Genomic DNA, 16,809 nt, shown 5'->3' on the forward strand with positions numbered 1-16,809 from the left:
AGGCTTAAGTGTGGATTTCTTCTGGGGACCCGGAAGATTTGATATTAAAGAAAGGAGTGACTATTTGAAGTGTATTTGTTGTTCAGTCTTTTTTTCTTGTTTACTTCTCCTGCAGGAGTGATCGACACAGAAACTGTCCTATCTGCCGCCTGCAGATGAGTGGGGTCAATGATTCTTGGGTTGTGTCTGATGCACCTACAGAAGATGACATGGCTAACTATATACTTAACATGGCTGATGAGGCAGGCCAGCCTCACATCCCATGAAACTGGGGCCTTTTCTTGGTACCTTGGGCTGTAAATCCCATTTGGGGTTGGAGTAGAGTACAGGGGCATCAATGTCACGAACGCATGGAAATCGATTCCTCCCTTCACCCCATCTCTATTTTTGCCACTCTTTCCCACAATTTATTCCATCCCTTTTGATAAAATTCATGAATCTTTGTCTTGTTTTAATCGAAATCTAAATTACTGTTTTAAATCTTTGTATATGAGCCAGTCTTCTGTAGGAGGTATCCCAGTAGGTCCGTGGTGTTCACTGAGAATGCTTTGGCTGCTAGTTAGAGAAGCATTGTTTGGAGAAACTTCTGAACACTGGGTTAGGGATGGGCGTGTTAGGTTCTGATCAGTCCTGAGCGTTCAGTAGTCATAGCTTTCTGACACACAAACTGAACCCGATTTAAAACAACTGAAAGGAGAAAATAAATCCAAGTGCTCATTACTACTAAGCTAGTCATTTTACTGGAATTTAAGGGGTTGTTATTGCCCCCTGCTGGTTGATTGTGACACCATTAATGATGTCTGCATGAAGTAACCACAAATGCTTCCTAATCGAGCAGTTTGTGATTCAGAGATAATAGATGATGAAACCTACATATTTCAGAGGGAATAAGAAATCTAGAGCTTCTGAAATTATTTTTGCTGACAAATATTTGAGGGAGAACTCATTGTGGGCTGCTTGGCGGTTTCTAACATTCCCTTGTGCAAAATCCTGGGGTTTGATAGGGACATTTTTCTTAATAGAAAAGCTCCAGATTCTATATTTTCAAACTGTGCATACTGGAAGCAAATCTCTACTAAATGATAAATTACTCAGTATTGACCATGGTGCTTTTTAGTTTCATGATTTGGTAGCATCTTCCTGAGATTTCAGAATGCTCGCACTTGGAGGTTAAAAGGACAAGAAACCACTGGTCCTCCCATAAGTGTAGGACCTTCCTGAAACAGAGAGGAAGTTCAGACTGCTAGGAACGAAATATTCAGACACGAAGGAGTAAGAATACAGTCCTAGGCAGTGTCCTAATAGCATTTCAGCCTCCTTTGTGAAAGAGGAAAATGTTCACAAAGAAAAGCTTTGGTTTATCTTGACTCTTAACATTCAGCACTCATGAAATAGTTTAATTTAAAAACAAATGTATTGAACCCTCCAAGGAAGCCATTCTGACCTGTTTAGTTAAAGTTGCAAACATACAAATTACCGTAAGCACTGAGGCAGATGATTTATGTTGCTATTTCAGGAAGTGGCTACAGGATTGCATGTATAAATAGAAGATTCTTCAATTTTTTAGCAAGTGTGCAAATAAAATTAATGATCCATTCATAGAAAAAAACTTGTTCCTTTCTTATTGGTATTATTCTCCCCTCAGATGTAGGGAAAGGGTCTGGGGAGTGGCTTATACAGATTCTGTCCCTTTTCAGATTTGTGATTCAGTTACTAGCTGATGAATGTTTTAGTGGGCTGAGTGTCCTAGGGCCAAATCTGGATTTGTTTTCTGAATTTGACTTATAGAGGTGGTCTTTGTAAGACTAATTCGAGCTACTTTTTAATAGTCACATATATGTATACTCTATAATACTTTGGCCTTGCTTAAAAATAGAATTGCCAAGAAAACCAAATAGTTTGCTCTCTCAGTTTTAAAATGAACCGTAGAAAACACATTCAGCAGTGGTGCCTGGACTTTATTTGGATTTCAGTGGCACCCACTGAGTATGTCTAGAAGTGAGTGCCTGACTTGAGAAATTGTATTCTTAAGCAGGCTCTGGTTCTAGGGCATTCACATCTTCAAACATACTTTTCTAATTGTGAAATGCCTCCTTTTCCCACTCCTGTTTTTTTCTTGTAATTCCATTAAAGGCCAGGACATTTATGTTTGGAATACGTGAAAGGGGCTACAGTTGTAAGGATGAGGGTCATAATGAGAACCACAGCCATAGAGCGGGGATGAAATCTGCACAGGTTTGCAGGCCCCACTCCCCAACTCCTTAAATAAACTTCCTTGTGTCTTACTTGGCAGTGAGTGTAGGCAATAACAATAACCAATCTAGCGTTTTCAGTTTTCAAAGCACTCTGTATACATTATCTCATTAAAACCTCACAACAGCCCTGCCAAGGTAGCTCCTCTAGTTTCCCTTATTTTACAGGTGGGTACACTGAGGTTCAGAGAGGGGAAATAATTTGCCCATGCTAACACAGCTAGTGTCGAGACAGGATTTGAGTCAAGGTCTTCCTGAATCCATCAGCAGGACTCTCCACAGTATCACACTGAGACCATCCCCTCAGCAGAAGCACTTTCTTAGGCTGACTTTCACTGTGCCATCTCTGCAGGCTGGCCTTATACCATTTTCTTCTACATATATTTTCTCTTTCAGGGAGTTAATGACCAGCCGAGAGCACTGAGGAGATCTGATATTAACAAAACCTCTCCCGTTTTGCAAAATGTGTTCCACTCTAAACACTGACTGCTATGCAGGATCATCATGTATTTTCACTAACCTCATCAAAATAAATGGGAAACTGACAACCCCATTTCTTTGCTGACTCTACTAAGCCTTGCAATTTTTCCTTTGCATGTGAATGAAATGCAGTTTCTACTGTAGGATAAGTTGTAATTTTGCTTAAAGGTGAGGATGTAAACTTTTTTTTAGCTTATACTCTTAAATCTTTTGTAATTAGAAAGTACTAAAATGCACTTGCTGTGCCAGGAGGTAGGGACTGTGGTGTAACTTGTGCCTTCTCGAGCTGGTGATATCTCTCATGCACTCACTGTAACGGACAGGTTGTTAATTGACAAAATGTTCTTTTCTTAAATGCACTAAAAAGGTCCCGCAATCTATTGATAACTATACAATTTTAATGTGCTAGGATGAGTTTGAATATGAGCTGCTTGCTGTTAAAATAGCAGTGCTTCCTTAGTGAAATGACTTTCTCAAGCTTCTCAAAAGGAAAGTCACATCTGACTTTGCAACTGGGACAGATGGATAAATTGTGCAATAAATAATTTTTTGTGGAGAGGAAAAGACAGCTATTGACAATTGTTTTTTTCATACGATTGTGTGGTTTACTGTTGTTATTATGTATTGTAATTGGTTGGATCTGTGGATTAACCATAAATTGATATTCCTTAGAGGGCTGTTACTTACATACTGTACATTGGACTCTAGTGGTATTTCTGACTGATTTGTGACCTTTTCTCCCTACTGTTTTAAAAAAAATCAATTAAAATTCACTTTAGCTGGTTATTGGAACCAGTCCTCCCCGTGCCCAGGGTGCTTGGGGTGATAAGTAAGGTACTGACAGCAGGTGGTGAACCAGCTGCTGCGTACTGCCCTAGTCCCTATTGGAAGTAGTTCCAAGTGGTGTTGGTGAATAATTGGAGTGCTGGGGAGATCAGGCTTGTTTCAAACAATTCAAGTTCCCATTTTGATTTTCTTAAATAAGCCACATTTACTATATTTACCAAAGAATTGAGAGAAAACCATTTAAAAGATAGGGAGAATTAGCTAACCATCTGTATGGTGGGCATGGGAGCAGAGATGTCTGTGTGAATGAAAACACAAGGGCAATCTCTTGTGTAAGACTGTCTTTTTATCATTTGTGGAAAGTAGTAAAGATAACTGCTACACTATGCCTTGTGGTTGTGTTTGATTTGAGTACCTTGTATGTCTTTTCAGAATGACTAGGGACTAGGGTGAAAGCAAAGATTCACACTTTTTGATTGGGAAAGATTCAAGTATCTATGATTTGCTCAGCATAGTGAAACAAGGGCATGGGAATTCTGATCTTTTCCGATGACTCAGGTTAAGTCCTTGAGAGGTGCCTTTGAGGTAGGATCACATAGCTGACAAGGGTCAGAGGTTGGGTTCAAACTCGTGTCTTTCACAAGTCAGAAAAACCCATTGTCTGTGGAGACTCAGCTTTGCTGTGGTCTCTTAAGTTGTAACGCTAGGTGTGTGGAGAGCCTTGCCATGGAGCAGCACGTGGTATTTTTGTAAAGAGCTGTAACTCAGATTGAAAACCATCGATTCAAAGCTGGAAGTCTTGATGGCCATTTCATCCAGGCAGGATCCCGCTGGAGGCCCTCTCCTGGCTTTTAGGGTATAACTCTTCCCCTGTTACAGCACTTACCCTGGGTGTTTCTAGAAAGGAAAAACAAAAACAGCAAAGAACCAGATTCCATGTAGTTAATATTCTTTTTAATGTAGTTACCACTGTCCTTTAAAACACTGTTCAAGTAGAGTGGGTCACTGACATTATCTAATTACCCTCAATTATGTCCGTGAAAAAGACAAAGACGATTTTACTCAAGCAGCAAGAAGTCAAAGACAAGACCAGTCCAGAAGAACGTGCCTTGCAGCTGTATCTCCAGAAGCAGAAGGAAAAAGGCAGAAAGAACAGTGGATGACTCAGGAGGCTGTGAATTGTGTTCGTAAGGCAATAATTTGTAGCAAAAAGGAAAGTGTGTTACGAAGGCTGGTTAGGTTGAGGGAAAGAAGATAAATCTCCAGAGCTGTCTTTGAGAAGGCCACCCCTAGGAAAAGCAGCATGTTACTGTGCTACCAACCCAGCAGACAGATTTGGCCGTCACCAGAACAAAGACTGGTGAATGCCACTGGACAGAAAGAAACACATTGGTACCAAGAACATTCAGGAGTGAAGAAGGGCTGTGTAAATCTAGAACAGCCCCTGCCCAGCAATCAAATCTGCAAATGAAAGGAGTCCACCCCAGGCATATTTGAGCCAAGCACAGAGGAAAGGAAGAGAAAGCAGCTAGCCACTTCCAGCAGAAGCACTCTGGGTGTTCTGTGTGCAGCGCTATGACCCTGGTGAAAAACCAGACACTGGTGATTGCCTTTGGCTACTGGTGAAAACCCAGAAAGCCGCTGCCAGTGGGCCCTGTCCTCTGACCCTGCTTGCAGTGGCTATCTTCCAAGGTTAGGAAGATATACACCTGCTGTATTCCATTAATTTAGGGTAATGCTTCCCCTAGTCTTCCCTTCCCCACCCCCCCACTTTCTTAAGAAGAAAATAAGGGAGCTCTAACAACGTTGACATCTGAAAACATGTTCACACGATTGAGCAATTGTCTCAACAAACTTTGATTCCATTTCTTTTGAACAGGGTGCCTCTAAACATCTAAAATCACACTGTACAATAGTTATATACATTAGTGCAAATGCATACAATTGGGGCTTTTCTAGGAAAGTTACATGCCAAAGTGGGCGAGGAGTTTTGACTCGAGAAATTATTTTGCTGCAAAAACCAACAGCCCCCATGTTTCCACGGCTAGAGAAAGTAACAAGAAGGATCTGAAGTCTATTAACCATTTTTGCACACAATCAGGTTCCACCAAGTCTGCTTCTCCGGGTCTATGTGTACCTACAGAAATACATGGGAACTTAGCTCCAGCACTTTTCTAGTTACCATATGCACATGACATTCAAACTTTGGCAGGGAATAAATTGGGAGAGTTTAAATTCAGATCTCTATTTTAAGAATCACTTCACTGTCTTTTACTAGCCCATTTAATTGTCCCTCCTTGTCTAATTACTGAGGTCACCAGCTAAAGATCTCTGGTTATGTGGAAGGGAAATATATCCTATGTTGTTTAGGGAAATGATAAACCCAGGTCTTCATTCTTTAAAAAGAAAAAAAAAGGACGGGGGATCCTGGTTATTTCTGAGATGTGAATTACAGAATACGAAAGTAATACTGGAGAGTGGGGCAGTATATTGTAGAGGAAGGTCCCAATGCTGATTCACAAGTACTGTGTGACGTTGGCCAAGCCACTGCCTCTCCCTGACCTCCCAGGTTCCCTTTAGCTCCAGGGTTAGGTCCCCGTGTCTCCCTTTGTTTTCCTAAGTGGGACCGAGTTTTCTGTTTTAAGTCTCTCAGAGACTTTGGTGAAAAGGGGCTTTCAGAAAGCAAGCCCACATAATTCATGGAGGCAGTATGGTGTCCTACAAGGACTGTTTGTTGACTGGGCTCCATGTTATGACCTTCGGCAAGTCCTTACCTCCTCTAGTCCTCAGTTTCCTCATCTGTCAGATGAGAGGGTTGGACTGGATCATCCCTATGGCACATTCCTGTTCTATTCTGTGATCCTATGCATGAATGCTTATAATGGTGAAGGAAATCTGAACAAAAGTGATTAGTAAAAATACTTATTAGAAAATAAAGCAAAACTTAGTCAAAACTTAATGGATGTATCTTACTCCACCCGCCTTTTAGGGCTGGAGAGTTGATTGGCAATACAGTATGGCCTCTGACAGTGGAAAGTACAGCCCCTTTCATGCAAATTCTGGCAGTCTTCCTAGAAGGGTCTGGAAAACTAAGAAAAAAGTACAAACCAACCCAGCTCCCCAAGGCAGTCTCCAGGCCCCACTACACACACACAGTGCAATGTCTTGGCACCTTGGGGCCAGGTATGCCAGAATGAGGAGGATGGAGGTCAAAGTGAGAGGCCCCTGAGCAGGGTCCCGAGCCTTCACTTCCAGGGAGGCCCTGTTTGGTCCTGAGCAGGGTCCCCTTGACCAGCATCCAACACAACAGACAAGGTTGAGACCAGCATTTTCCAGGGGCATATCCCAACACTGAACCTACTTAAACAAAGCTGTAATCTCTTCTGATTTCATGGCATCTGACAGAAAGCTCAGCTCATTGCATAAGGTCTCATATCTAAAAGCCATCCGGATCTGGGCAACATTTGTCTTTCGAATATCGTTTCCTTCAGGTCCTTCTTTATAATAATTTGGCCCCAAAAATTTTTGCTTTTCCTGTGGACAAAGTAACACACACAGATTAAGCCCAAAGCACTTGCAAAGTCAATTCGATGAATGTCAAGTCCCCACTACCCTGTAAGACTGGGGCTGGGGATATAGAGACAAAGACAAAACCTGCCTCTAAACAGCTTAGAATCTACCTTCTTCTGGATCCTACGTGACTCAGATGTTAGTACATCCATTCTGGCATCAAAACCTAATGAAGTTTTGTACCATGCCCATTCCACCTGGCATTCAGGGCCACCAGACAGCCAAATATGGTGGATACAGATACATCGTGGAGGCAGCCTGAGCCGCAGCTATTCTGATAATGTTTATGGTGAACTAATCACTAATATTTCTATCCTGTTTTAAAGTTTGCAAAGTGTTTGATATATATTTTGTACATGTCATATCACCTTATTTATTAGACAATACAGTATGACAAATATCAAGCACCTACTATGTGCTAGGCACTGTACTAAGCACTGGGGATACAAATAAGAAAAAGCCAATCCCTACCCTCAAGGAGCTTATAATCTAACGGAGGAAGACAGTACACAAAAGGAAGCTGAAAAGGGTGAGGTTCTCTGGGGAAGGAGGTTCAGGGGGCATGATGATGATGGTGTAAAATAGGAAGGTCCTTGAGATCAGGAAGTGTCTTACTGACATTTTGTGCCTCCCCTATTATCCATCCCAATGCCTTTTACACAGGAGGCATTGAAAAGATTACTGTTAAAGGTAAACCTGGTCTGAAGAGACCCTGGTGGCAGAGACCTCAACTGAAAAGAAACATTTCAATCTGAACACTTGGGAGCTAAGGTGACAGGCAAGGGGCCACTACTGCAGATGGCATGAAGCTTCTATGCCTTCCTGAGAAACTCTGGGACTACTCAGTCCCAGAGATCAGCAGGCTGTATTTCCCCTGCCCCCCCAACCTAGCCAAAAAGACCTGGGGGAGCCCAGGCAGCTGACCAGCTTTATGACTTTGTAGCAAAAGGACTGCATATGGGGTCAGGAATACCTGGATCTAAATCCTGCCTGAGAAATCTAGCTCTGAGATTTTCAGAAAGTTATTTCATGTCTCTGAGCCCCATTTCCATCTGCAAAATGGACTGACTATCCCAGCACCTTTTGTGAGGCTCATGAATGTAAACCCCTCTGCAAGCTTGAACATGCTGTCTAAATGACAGATGTTATCATCTCCAGGCCATGGAGCATAAGCCCTCCACTCTTCCCTGCACTGCCTGGATCCACACTGAGCATTCCAAAGGGCTGGAAACTTTCCTGTGATTTTCCCTCCCAAGTGCCCTCACAGCCAGCAGACCCCACTCACCGTGTGGGACAGCCCACTCTGGAGCACACTGTTTCGAGCAATCTCACATAGGTCACATGTACTGAGCTTCCACACTTGGGCTGCGATTGCATATTCTTCCATTAGGGCTTCCTGTAGAAACACCCCACTGATCAATCCCCCAAGAAGAATCACATTTATTAGGCTGTGGAGCTTGTGGGAGAGCCCAAAGCCAAAACTCAAGTCAGAAACGTCCTAACAGCAAGGAGAATTTGCAGGGACCATTGAGGCTCCTGAAGAGAAACTGGGAAAGAAAGCCTTCTGGCTTCCAGACTCACAAAAGCCTTAATTCCATGGCTTCCTGAAATTCAATTAAATCCATCAAATATTTATTAGGCTCCTACAGTATGCCAGGTGAGAAGCAGGATGGTATAGTGGATACAGAGATGGCCTAGGAATCAGGAAGAAAGACCTGAGTTCAAGTCTCATTTCTGAGACGTCCTGGGCCTGAGGCAGCTTTCTAAAGCTTTATTTAAGCTCCAGAATAGTTGAGGATCGGCTTGGAGAGAGGGAGCTCTCTTGGCAACCAAACACTGTTCCCTGCTGAGTGTATAAAGATGCTTTTCTACTGGGGGTATGGAAGGGAGAGGCCTTAGGTTCAGGAATCACCAGCAACACGGCTTCCTACGTATGAGGCTTGGAATCCATTCCGTGCTGTCACAAGCAAGACAAAAACTGGCCTCCCAGATTATACCACTGGCCTAATAATTACCAAATCCAATGGCCTTTTCTCAATTCCGATCTTCCTTGATCTCCCCGAAGCACTTAGCGCTGCTGACCACCCTCTCCTCCTGAATATTCTGTCTTCCTCGGGTCCTCATCCCACTAATCACTGTTGGTTGCCTCTTCTTACTTGCCTTACCATGGGTGTCCTCCAAGGCCTGGCACATCGTAAGCATTTAAATGTTTGAGTAATGAATAAATAGTAAAGTTCACCTTCAATAGTCTAAGCTTTACTGTAGCTACTACTAGAAGGAGCTGGGACATTCTTGTGGTCCTGGGGTAGAGAGGGCACACACAGGCATTTACTTAGCATCTACTATGTGCCAGGCACTGTGCTAAGTAAGCACTTTACAAATATTATCTCAGTTGATCCTTATAGCAACCCTGAGAGGTAGAGACTATTATTCCCATTTTACAGCTGAAGAAACTGAAACTGAGAGAGGTTAAATGATTCACCCAGGTTCATCCAGCTAGGAAGCATCCCAAGCTATTTCTGAACTTGGGTCTTCCTGACTTCAGGTCCAGTGCTCTTTACCCACTGAATCACCTAGCTGCCTCACAGAGTGTCTCAATTCACTTTCACAGGCTTTCTTTCCCACAATTTCTCTTGTGAGTTGTCACTGCCTGGGTCTGGGGAATCTGTCCAGTGGTGAGAAGCCCCTCCCCAGTGCTCGCTCACCTTGGTATAATGGAACTGCATGGGGTCATCAGTGGAGAGGGAGACGTGGAGACCCTTGTGCAGAAACTCTCGCAGCGGGTTTTTGGAATATTCTAAGAACAAGCTGTTGTTACTCAGGGGAGACATGGCAATGGGGATCTGGGCGAGGTAATAGAGGTACTGCAAGACTGGACTCTGAGGAAAAACAGAAGAGGGATCTGTCATCATTACTCAAGGCAATTCCAGATAACAGGAAAAGAAGGATTTCGTCGGTGGAAACAAAGCCTCGGCTTGCTGTGTCTGTCCAGTGTTTGTTTTGAAAGGATGTGTGAGATCTCTGCCACGCCACAGCTAAGTGACTCTATGGGAACTGTGAGGCTCCAGCCTGGAGCCCTCCCTGCTGGGGGTCCTCTCAGGCCCCACCCTCCATGTGCCTGAATGTCTGGGTGAGCCTCCCTTCGACCACAGCACCTGCCGCCTGAACCAACAGAAAAACTTTCTCCCTTGGTTCCTGGGGATTTCCCAACTTGCTCTGGATGAGGCCCTTTTAACCTCTGTCCAAAGGCCACACATAATAAGAGGAAGCCCTCCCCAACTCCAGGCTCCCCAACAGGGGCCTTCATTGACTGCTGAGTTTTCCCAGTCCCAGCTCCAGGGGAGGAAGAGTTCAGTTCAAGGTCCCTGAAATATATCCCAGGAACACGGTCAGCCCCTGTGGCAGGATCAGCAGCCTTGGAAAGACCTCTTTCAGGGCCAGACTGGAATCCCAGGAGATTCCAGTTCAGTCGTCAAGGTGAAGGATCCCACTTAACCCCTATAAGGTCCTGGAATGCCACTGACCATCGTCCCTGAAGACCAGGTCCCTCGCACAGCTAAAGTCTGCTGAACCTCATGGAAAGTAAACAGACACAAGAAAAGATAAAGAGGAAAAATTCAGAGAAACTTGAGAAAACTTGCATAAACTGATGCAGAGCAGTTAGCAGATCCATAACACTGTCCATAGTAACCACAAGAAATGAAAACTCTGTGGAATGAGGCATACATTGCAAACATGACCTCTACATTTCTGTGTTTTGCTTAGTTGTATCTCTTTGTTACATGGGAGAGTTTGATTGGGGGTGAGAAGAGTAGTCATTGGGAAATCACGGCAATGTTTGCTTTTTTTTTAAGCATCAATATCATTTTTTTATTGTCCAAAAGAAAAAAATGGAAATTGTTGAGGCTGAGTTCCCATGGGGCCAGATCCATGCGTGGGCAAGGGTTGGGAGAAGAGTGAGAAATTTGAGTAACATGTACAAATGGCCCATGGATTATAGGATCTTAGATTTAGAGCTGAAAGGGATGTTACAGGTCATTGAATCCAACTCCCTTGCTTTACAGATGAGGAAACTGAGGTCCAGAGAGGTTAAGGGACTTGTCTAGCAGTCATATGTTTAGTTGGTGTTTGAGGCATCAATCAAACTCAGGTCTTCTTGATCCCAAGTCCAGCAATTTTATCCACTGTATCATATACAGACAAAGCCCCTTCCAAGGATGCCTACAACCACTAAACATGGACTAGTTCTGTCTTAGGATCCCAATTGGAGACATTCCTCAGGTTATCAGCACAGACTATCTCCCAGCAGTCCCTCTTAGACTAACCCCTACATGGAGTATCCCCCTTCTCACAAAGGTACAGGTGGGCTGTCAGGGTCTCCCAGACCTTCCCAATATCAATCCAAACTTTCCAAAGCTTCCAAGAAGAGTATAGCCAGGAGCTTCCAAAGGAACACAGCCAAGAAGCTCTAAGGAATGAAAAGGCAAGGTTGGCTTTCTCGCTGCTGACCTGCTTGGCATCAGCCAAGCACACAGGTACCTACCTTCTTGAGCAGCAGTCCGTGGGAGATATTGTCGGCAGTCAGGAAGGCAGATACCAGGTGAGTGATGGAACCAGCCTCCCCACAGTGTGGCCGGAACAAAAAGGTGCTCATTCCCCTCTCTCTGTGGGACAGAAGATGGGGCTAGGTCAGCAGGAGCTACCGAGGACCAGATGGCAATAGGGCCCGTCAGCTCCAGCTTTCTCAGTTACTCCCCATGTGGGAAATTGCCCCACCTTCAGGAATAGGAGGAGAGTGGGGGCCAGTCACTGAATCTCAGAGGGCATCTGGTCCACCTCATACCTGGAAACGAAGCTCCTGTACAGTGTTCTTAACAAGTGGTCCAAAAAAAAAAAGTGGTCCAGAAGAGTACATGTTTCTTCCAACAGAATATAAGCTCCTTGAGGGCAGGGGCTGTCTTTATTTTTGCCTATATTTTGTCTCCCTAGTGCACAGCACATGTTAAGGGCTCAAATTCTTGTTGCCCTGTCTGCCCTCTGTCCAGCACCCTGCAGACTAGCACTGATGTCTCTGAGATCTATCGCCAAGCCACCTCCTCTGCCATCAGCTCCAGCTCATCCTAACTCTTCTCATCTCCACTCAAGACCCTTCTCCTCCTACCCCCCACCCCCAAACCTTTGATCCTTTTGTGCCTTGCCTACATGCCCTCTCCCAGCTCTCCAAGGCCATCCCAGGCAGCAACAAAGGGGTGAACAGCAAGCAAGGTCCTGTGTCCTCTAGGAGCCTGGCTCAGGGCATCAAGAGATGTTGGGCTGGCCATGCCCCAGAGACCTGCTCTCAGCCCGTGTCATCCTTCCCCCCTGGTCTGCGAGGAGGAGGAGGTGCTGATAGTTTGGGGCTTAGCTCAGACATCCTCCACCCAATTAGGTCAGGGTGCTTCTCTTTGCCTGACTCGTCTGCAGATTTCCCACCAAGATGGAAAACAGGCCTCAAAGGTCTGTGCTTGGGCCATTTTGTTATCAAATATGCACAGTAATTAACTCAGAGAGCTCCTGTGGGAAGAGGCTGAACTTTTAGAGCCAACAGGGACCACCCACTGACTTCAGGGGAGCCAGGTATAGAGAAGAGAGGGAGGAAGGGAAAAAAGAAGAAAAAAATTGTTTTCATGAGGACCAGGTATGATGGAAGGAGAGAGGAAAGAATGAAAAGGAAGTATGTCTATGTCCTCCTCATCCTTAAAAAACCCCTTTGATCTGTCCATCCTTGCTAGCTGGTATCCTAGATGTCTCCTCTTTGAGAAAGCTCTGTATCATTGGTGCCTCCATTTCCTGGCCTCTCCCCCTCTTCTGAACCCTCTTCAGTCTGACTTCCAACTCATCATTCAACTGAAAGTGCTCTCTCCTAAATTAGCAAGGATTTCTTAATTGCCGTGGTTAGAGGTTCAACCCAGGAGCAAGGGGAGAGCAAGGTTAGGGATTAGGACTTGGAAATAACAGAAGGGAGAGTTCTAAGTGTTTAACTGTCTAGCAGCAGGCAAAGGTGAGCAAGGGGCTGGCGTGGGTCATGGGCAGGTATGTGGAGAGATTCGAATTAGGGTCTAGACCTGGGAGAGAAGGGTTAGGGTTAACTATGTGAGTAGAGGAGGATGGAAAGTAAACTGCTCATGAGCAGGGACTGTTAATGAACAGTGTGAATCATTTTTGTCTTTGTCTTAGAATACTTAGAATAGTGCCGGCACACAGGAGGCACTTTAATAAGCGCCTGTTGATTTTTGGAGAAAATGAAGGCCGGGAAGGGGGAGAAACAAGGTCAGTTAGGCCCAAGTTATGAGCAGGGGTGGGTGGAGGACAAAGTAAGGGGTTAGACCCAAGAGAGAACTGAGTCAGAGGACGAAGTTAAAGCTTAGGAAGGGAAGAAGAAAAACCAGGTCGGGGTAGGAAAGTGCAAAGAGTGATGGATTTGGAGTCAAAAGACTTGGGTCAAAGACCCAGCTCTCTCACTTGCTGGCTATGTGATTTTGGGTAAGCAATTCCACTCCCTGAGCCTCAGTTTCCTCATCTGTAAAATGAGGGAGTTGGAGTAGATGACCTGTAGGGTCCCCTCCAGTTCCAGCTCAACCACAGAGCTCAACCTTTGGCTGGGCCCTGGGCAGAGGCAGGCAGAGGGCTGGGGTTAGGTCAAGGGGCAATGCCTGGGCACCTACTTGCGAAGGTTGTTGAGCACCATGATGTTGGCGTACATGTAGTACAGGTAGTAGCTGTAGGGCGGGTTCTGCTCACTGGTCCAGATGTCTGGGTTAGGGCTCTTGTCGGAGAACATGTGGTCACTGTGTTTGGACTCATCGTCCACGCTGTCGAAGCCTGTCACCTAGTGGGGGAAAGAATAAACACCAAACACTGAGAAGGAAGAAGGAAACCCAGGACATGTCTCAGAGTCTGGACGCCCCCATGGTCCAACTTCCCAATCGGTGGTTTCCTCTGCTAAAGGGTTACCCCCAAACCCTCGGAGAAGCCCAAAAGGGCCACCGAAGCTGCAGAGCCAGGAGCCAGTGTTTGTTGGCATGGGCACTGGGGGCACACCCCTCCGTGTCTCTCTCTCTTTCTCTCTTCCTCTTCCTGTCTCTCCTGTGCCTCACTGTCCCACCTCTCTATCTCTGTCTCTCTTCCCTTTTCTACCTCCCTCCTCCACCCCACACACTTCTTCCTATCTTCATTTCTCTTTCTCTGTGTCCTACTCTCAAACCCATGACGGCAGCCATGATCTGACTGAAACATATTTGTAGCAGCCGTGTTTACTGAGTGACTTCTTTGTTGCTGGTGCTTAATTTAAAGTCATTGAGTTAGCATTTTCTATCTATAAGAAAGAAGAGGAACCCTGAGCTTTTTCAGGAAGGACCTCTGAGCAGACATTTTCCTGTGCATCAGTGGCCCTCTAGATGACAAAGTTCCGTATTCCTGCATCCTACCCCCTCCTCTTTCAGGCCAGCAGCCACGTAAGAGGGTCTGCAAACAAATGGAAGCCCAGTAAACACGTGTATTTCTCCCATGTGCCCACTAGGGGGCGACCATAGCACTAGCCAATTTTTCATCTTCCAGCCAAAGGGTCCAGAATGGAGCTGTTTTCTTTAGAGGAATGTGGGTCCTTCAGGGTTACCTCGGGGGCATGGACCACCCAGAATTCTGGGACATAGCAGCAAGCCAGAGCGGGGCGGGACTTTAAAGAGGACACTAGAGTGTGTGATAGCCACTAGCTTTATTCCTAGGTCTGGAAACCAAGTGTGGGCGAGAAGGGGAGTGACCTAGGAGGCAGTGTCAGGACCCCATGGAACCTGGAGCCCTGCAGCAGAATGCCCTGACTTACGTATTTGAGGAAGAGGTGAAGATCCTCGTGATCCCTGGGGTTGATCGTGGCTTCGAAAAGAGGCAAGAAGATGTTCTCCAGCATCTTCCCAAAGCTTGGAAGCAGCTTTTTGGATCTAAATATGTCACTGGGTGACAGAAAAAGACATGGTTCTGGACTCCGCTACCCACAGCCCTTTGCCTAGGGCCGACGCAAATGCCTGAGTAACCAACCAGCCACCTTCCCAGCAGCCAAGACTCACCTCACCTCCGTATGTGGGGTGGGAGCAACCTCAAGGCTCATCTAACCCAAGAATGAGAATCCCTTCTAGAATATTCCCTGGCCAGTGGTTATCCTCCCCAGGAAGGGGAGTGATTGGTGTGATTGGTAAGAAGGTTTTCCCACCACCAACCTTAATTCTTACCCTCTACAACTTTCCATTTGTGTATCTGTCTCCAGCACCTAGGACAGTGATGGGCATATATTAAGGGCTTAAAATGCTTGTTGATTGGTTGAAGTCTATTAAAGAAAAATTCCTTTCTATGTGTGGAGACCTCCCCAGGAATCAAGATGAGGACACTCCTGGCAGCCTCATTTTCACCCGCCCTGAGATTCCTCTCTTAACCTGCTATATTGGAGAGTACTTCTGGCTTCTAACTGCCATTCACTCTCTACTCACCTTCATGGGACCTCTCCCTGCTTAACTTAACTTCCCCCTCATCCTCTCCCCTTTTCTGATCTCTACCTGTTCCCACCTAGATCTTCTGATCTTCTTCCCCCCACCCCTAGTTGTCCTCAACTTTGCAGTCACCTTCCAATCTAGCAACTTGACTCCTCCCAAGCCAATAGGCCTTCTCCATCTCTGGGAGTGCAAAAAGAGCCCTGGTCAGTGGCCCCAGGTCCCAGCACATTCCTCTGCCTCCAAACCACTGACTTATCCTAGGAATCTCAATCTAGTCTTTGATGTTTAGCAATCATGAATTACAGGGCTCCTCCCACAAGATCTTTGAAGGAAGCATCCCTAAAGAAAAATCCAAAGTGTCACCACCCAAGAGACACTGGCTTTCTCCAAGGAAAATCACTAGTATGGAGGAGAGAGACCTATGGTGTCATATTGGAGCCATCATGTGAGTGAACAAAAAAATCCAAAAAAAGCTCACAGCACAGTAAACAAGATGATCATAGACCATAGAATCAGAGACCTAGAGTTGGAACAGATGTTTGAGGTCATCTGGTCCAACTCACTCATTTTACAGAAGAGGAAATTGAGTTGTCCAATGTCATATAGGTAATAAAGATTTTTTAATAAGGATTTGAACCCAGGCACTCTGACTTCACAATCAGTACTCTTTCTACATTAGGGATCATCCTCACGCAAACCTCAGGCAGGGAAGAAACCTGAAGGCCAGAACTAGAAGAATGGAGCACACAACCAAAGCTTGGGCATGAAGAGGAAGGGGAAAATGAAAGGGAAATATGGTTATGGTTGAAGGAGTAGAACCCTGTGGTGGTAGTAAGAGGAGACTGTAGAAGGAAGGGAGGAGTAATCACAGCTAGAGGAGTAGAATGCTGGGGTGAAAGATGGGGAAGCCCAGTGAGCAGGGCCCTCACTTACTAGATTCTGGGGACCTGGATGATCCAGCGCATATTTGGGGAGTAGACCTTGTGATTAATGAACCACCTGGCCAGATTGAGCCATTCCAGGGGGGAGCGCCCATAGATGGAGAGGCGGGGTTCTGTATACTGGTATTTGCTCTCTTCCAGTTCCCGAGCCACTTCCTGTGCCCAAAAAGAGTTTCTGGGTCAATTCAAGAGCATTCTTAGCTTTCAGCAGCGTCTAGATGGGGCTAGGTGGATGGACTATGGTATCTATGTCATGGG

General features: G+C 45.4%; 2 protein-coding genes across 7 annotated transcripts in view; one reads left to right on the forward strand and one right to left on the reverse strand.

The window, feature by feature from the left end:
* RNF141 (ring finger protein 141) overlaps positions 1 to 3,904 on the forward strand; it is a 30,241-nt gene extending 26,337 nt beyond the window's left edge. For both annotated transcript variants that reach the window (XM_027852650.1, XM_027852651.1), the window contains exon 6: positions 116 to 3,904. In XM_027852650.1, the coding sequence (XP_027708451.1) occupies positions 116 to 266 (151 nt within the window). In that variant the 3' untranslated portion in view covers positions 267 to 3,904. The remainder of the gene's footprint in view (positions 1 to 115) is intronic.
* A 64-nt stretch (positions 3,905 to 3,968) lies between these two features.
* AMPD3 (adenosine monophosphate deaminase 3) overlaps positions 3,969 to 16,809 on the reverse strand; it is an 84,023-nt gene continuing 71,182 nt past the window's right edge. For 4 of the 5 annotated variants that reach the window (XM_027852649.1, XM_027852645.1, XM_027852648.1 and 1 more), the window contains 8 exons: positions 16,544 to 16,707; positions 14,950 to 15,076; positions 13,793 to 13,956; positions 11,632 to 11,752; positions 9,794 to 9,967; positions 8,374 to 8,484; positions 6,880 to 7,052; positions 3,969 to 4,415 (listed from right to left, as the gene is read on the reverse strand). In XM_027852649.1, the coding sequence (XP_027708450.1) occupies positions 4,370 to 4,415; positions 6,880 to 7,052; positions 8,374 to 8,484; positions 9,794 to 9,967; positions 11,632 to 11,752; positions 13,793 to 13,956; positions 14,950 to 15,076; positions 16,544 to 16,707 (1,080 nt within the window). In that variant the 3' untranslated portion in view covers positions 3,969 to 4,369. Of the gene's footprint in view, positions 4,416 to 4,450; positions 6,414 to 6,879; positions 7,053 to 8,373; positions 8,485 to 9,793; positions 9,968 to 11,631; positions 11,753 to 13,792; positions 13,957 to 14,949; positions 15,077 to 16,543; positions 16,708 to 16,809 lie in introns of those variants that run through there. The other variant, XM_027852647.1, reaches the window with a different exon arrangement.

Source organism: Vombatus ursinus, unplaced genomic scaffold (genome assembly GCF_900497805.2).
Source record: "Vombatus ursinus unplaced genomic scaffold, bare-nosed wombat genome assembly UNPS02009770.1, whole genome shotgun sequence".
In the NCBI taxonomy this organism is placed as follows: Eukaryota; Metazoa; Chordata; class Mammalia; order Diprotodontia; family Vombatidae; genus Vombatus; species Vombatus ursinus.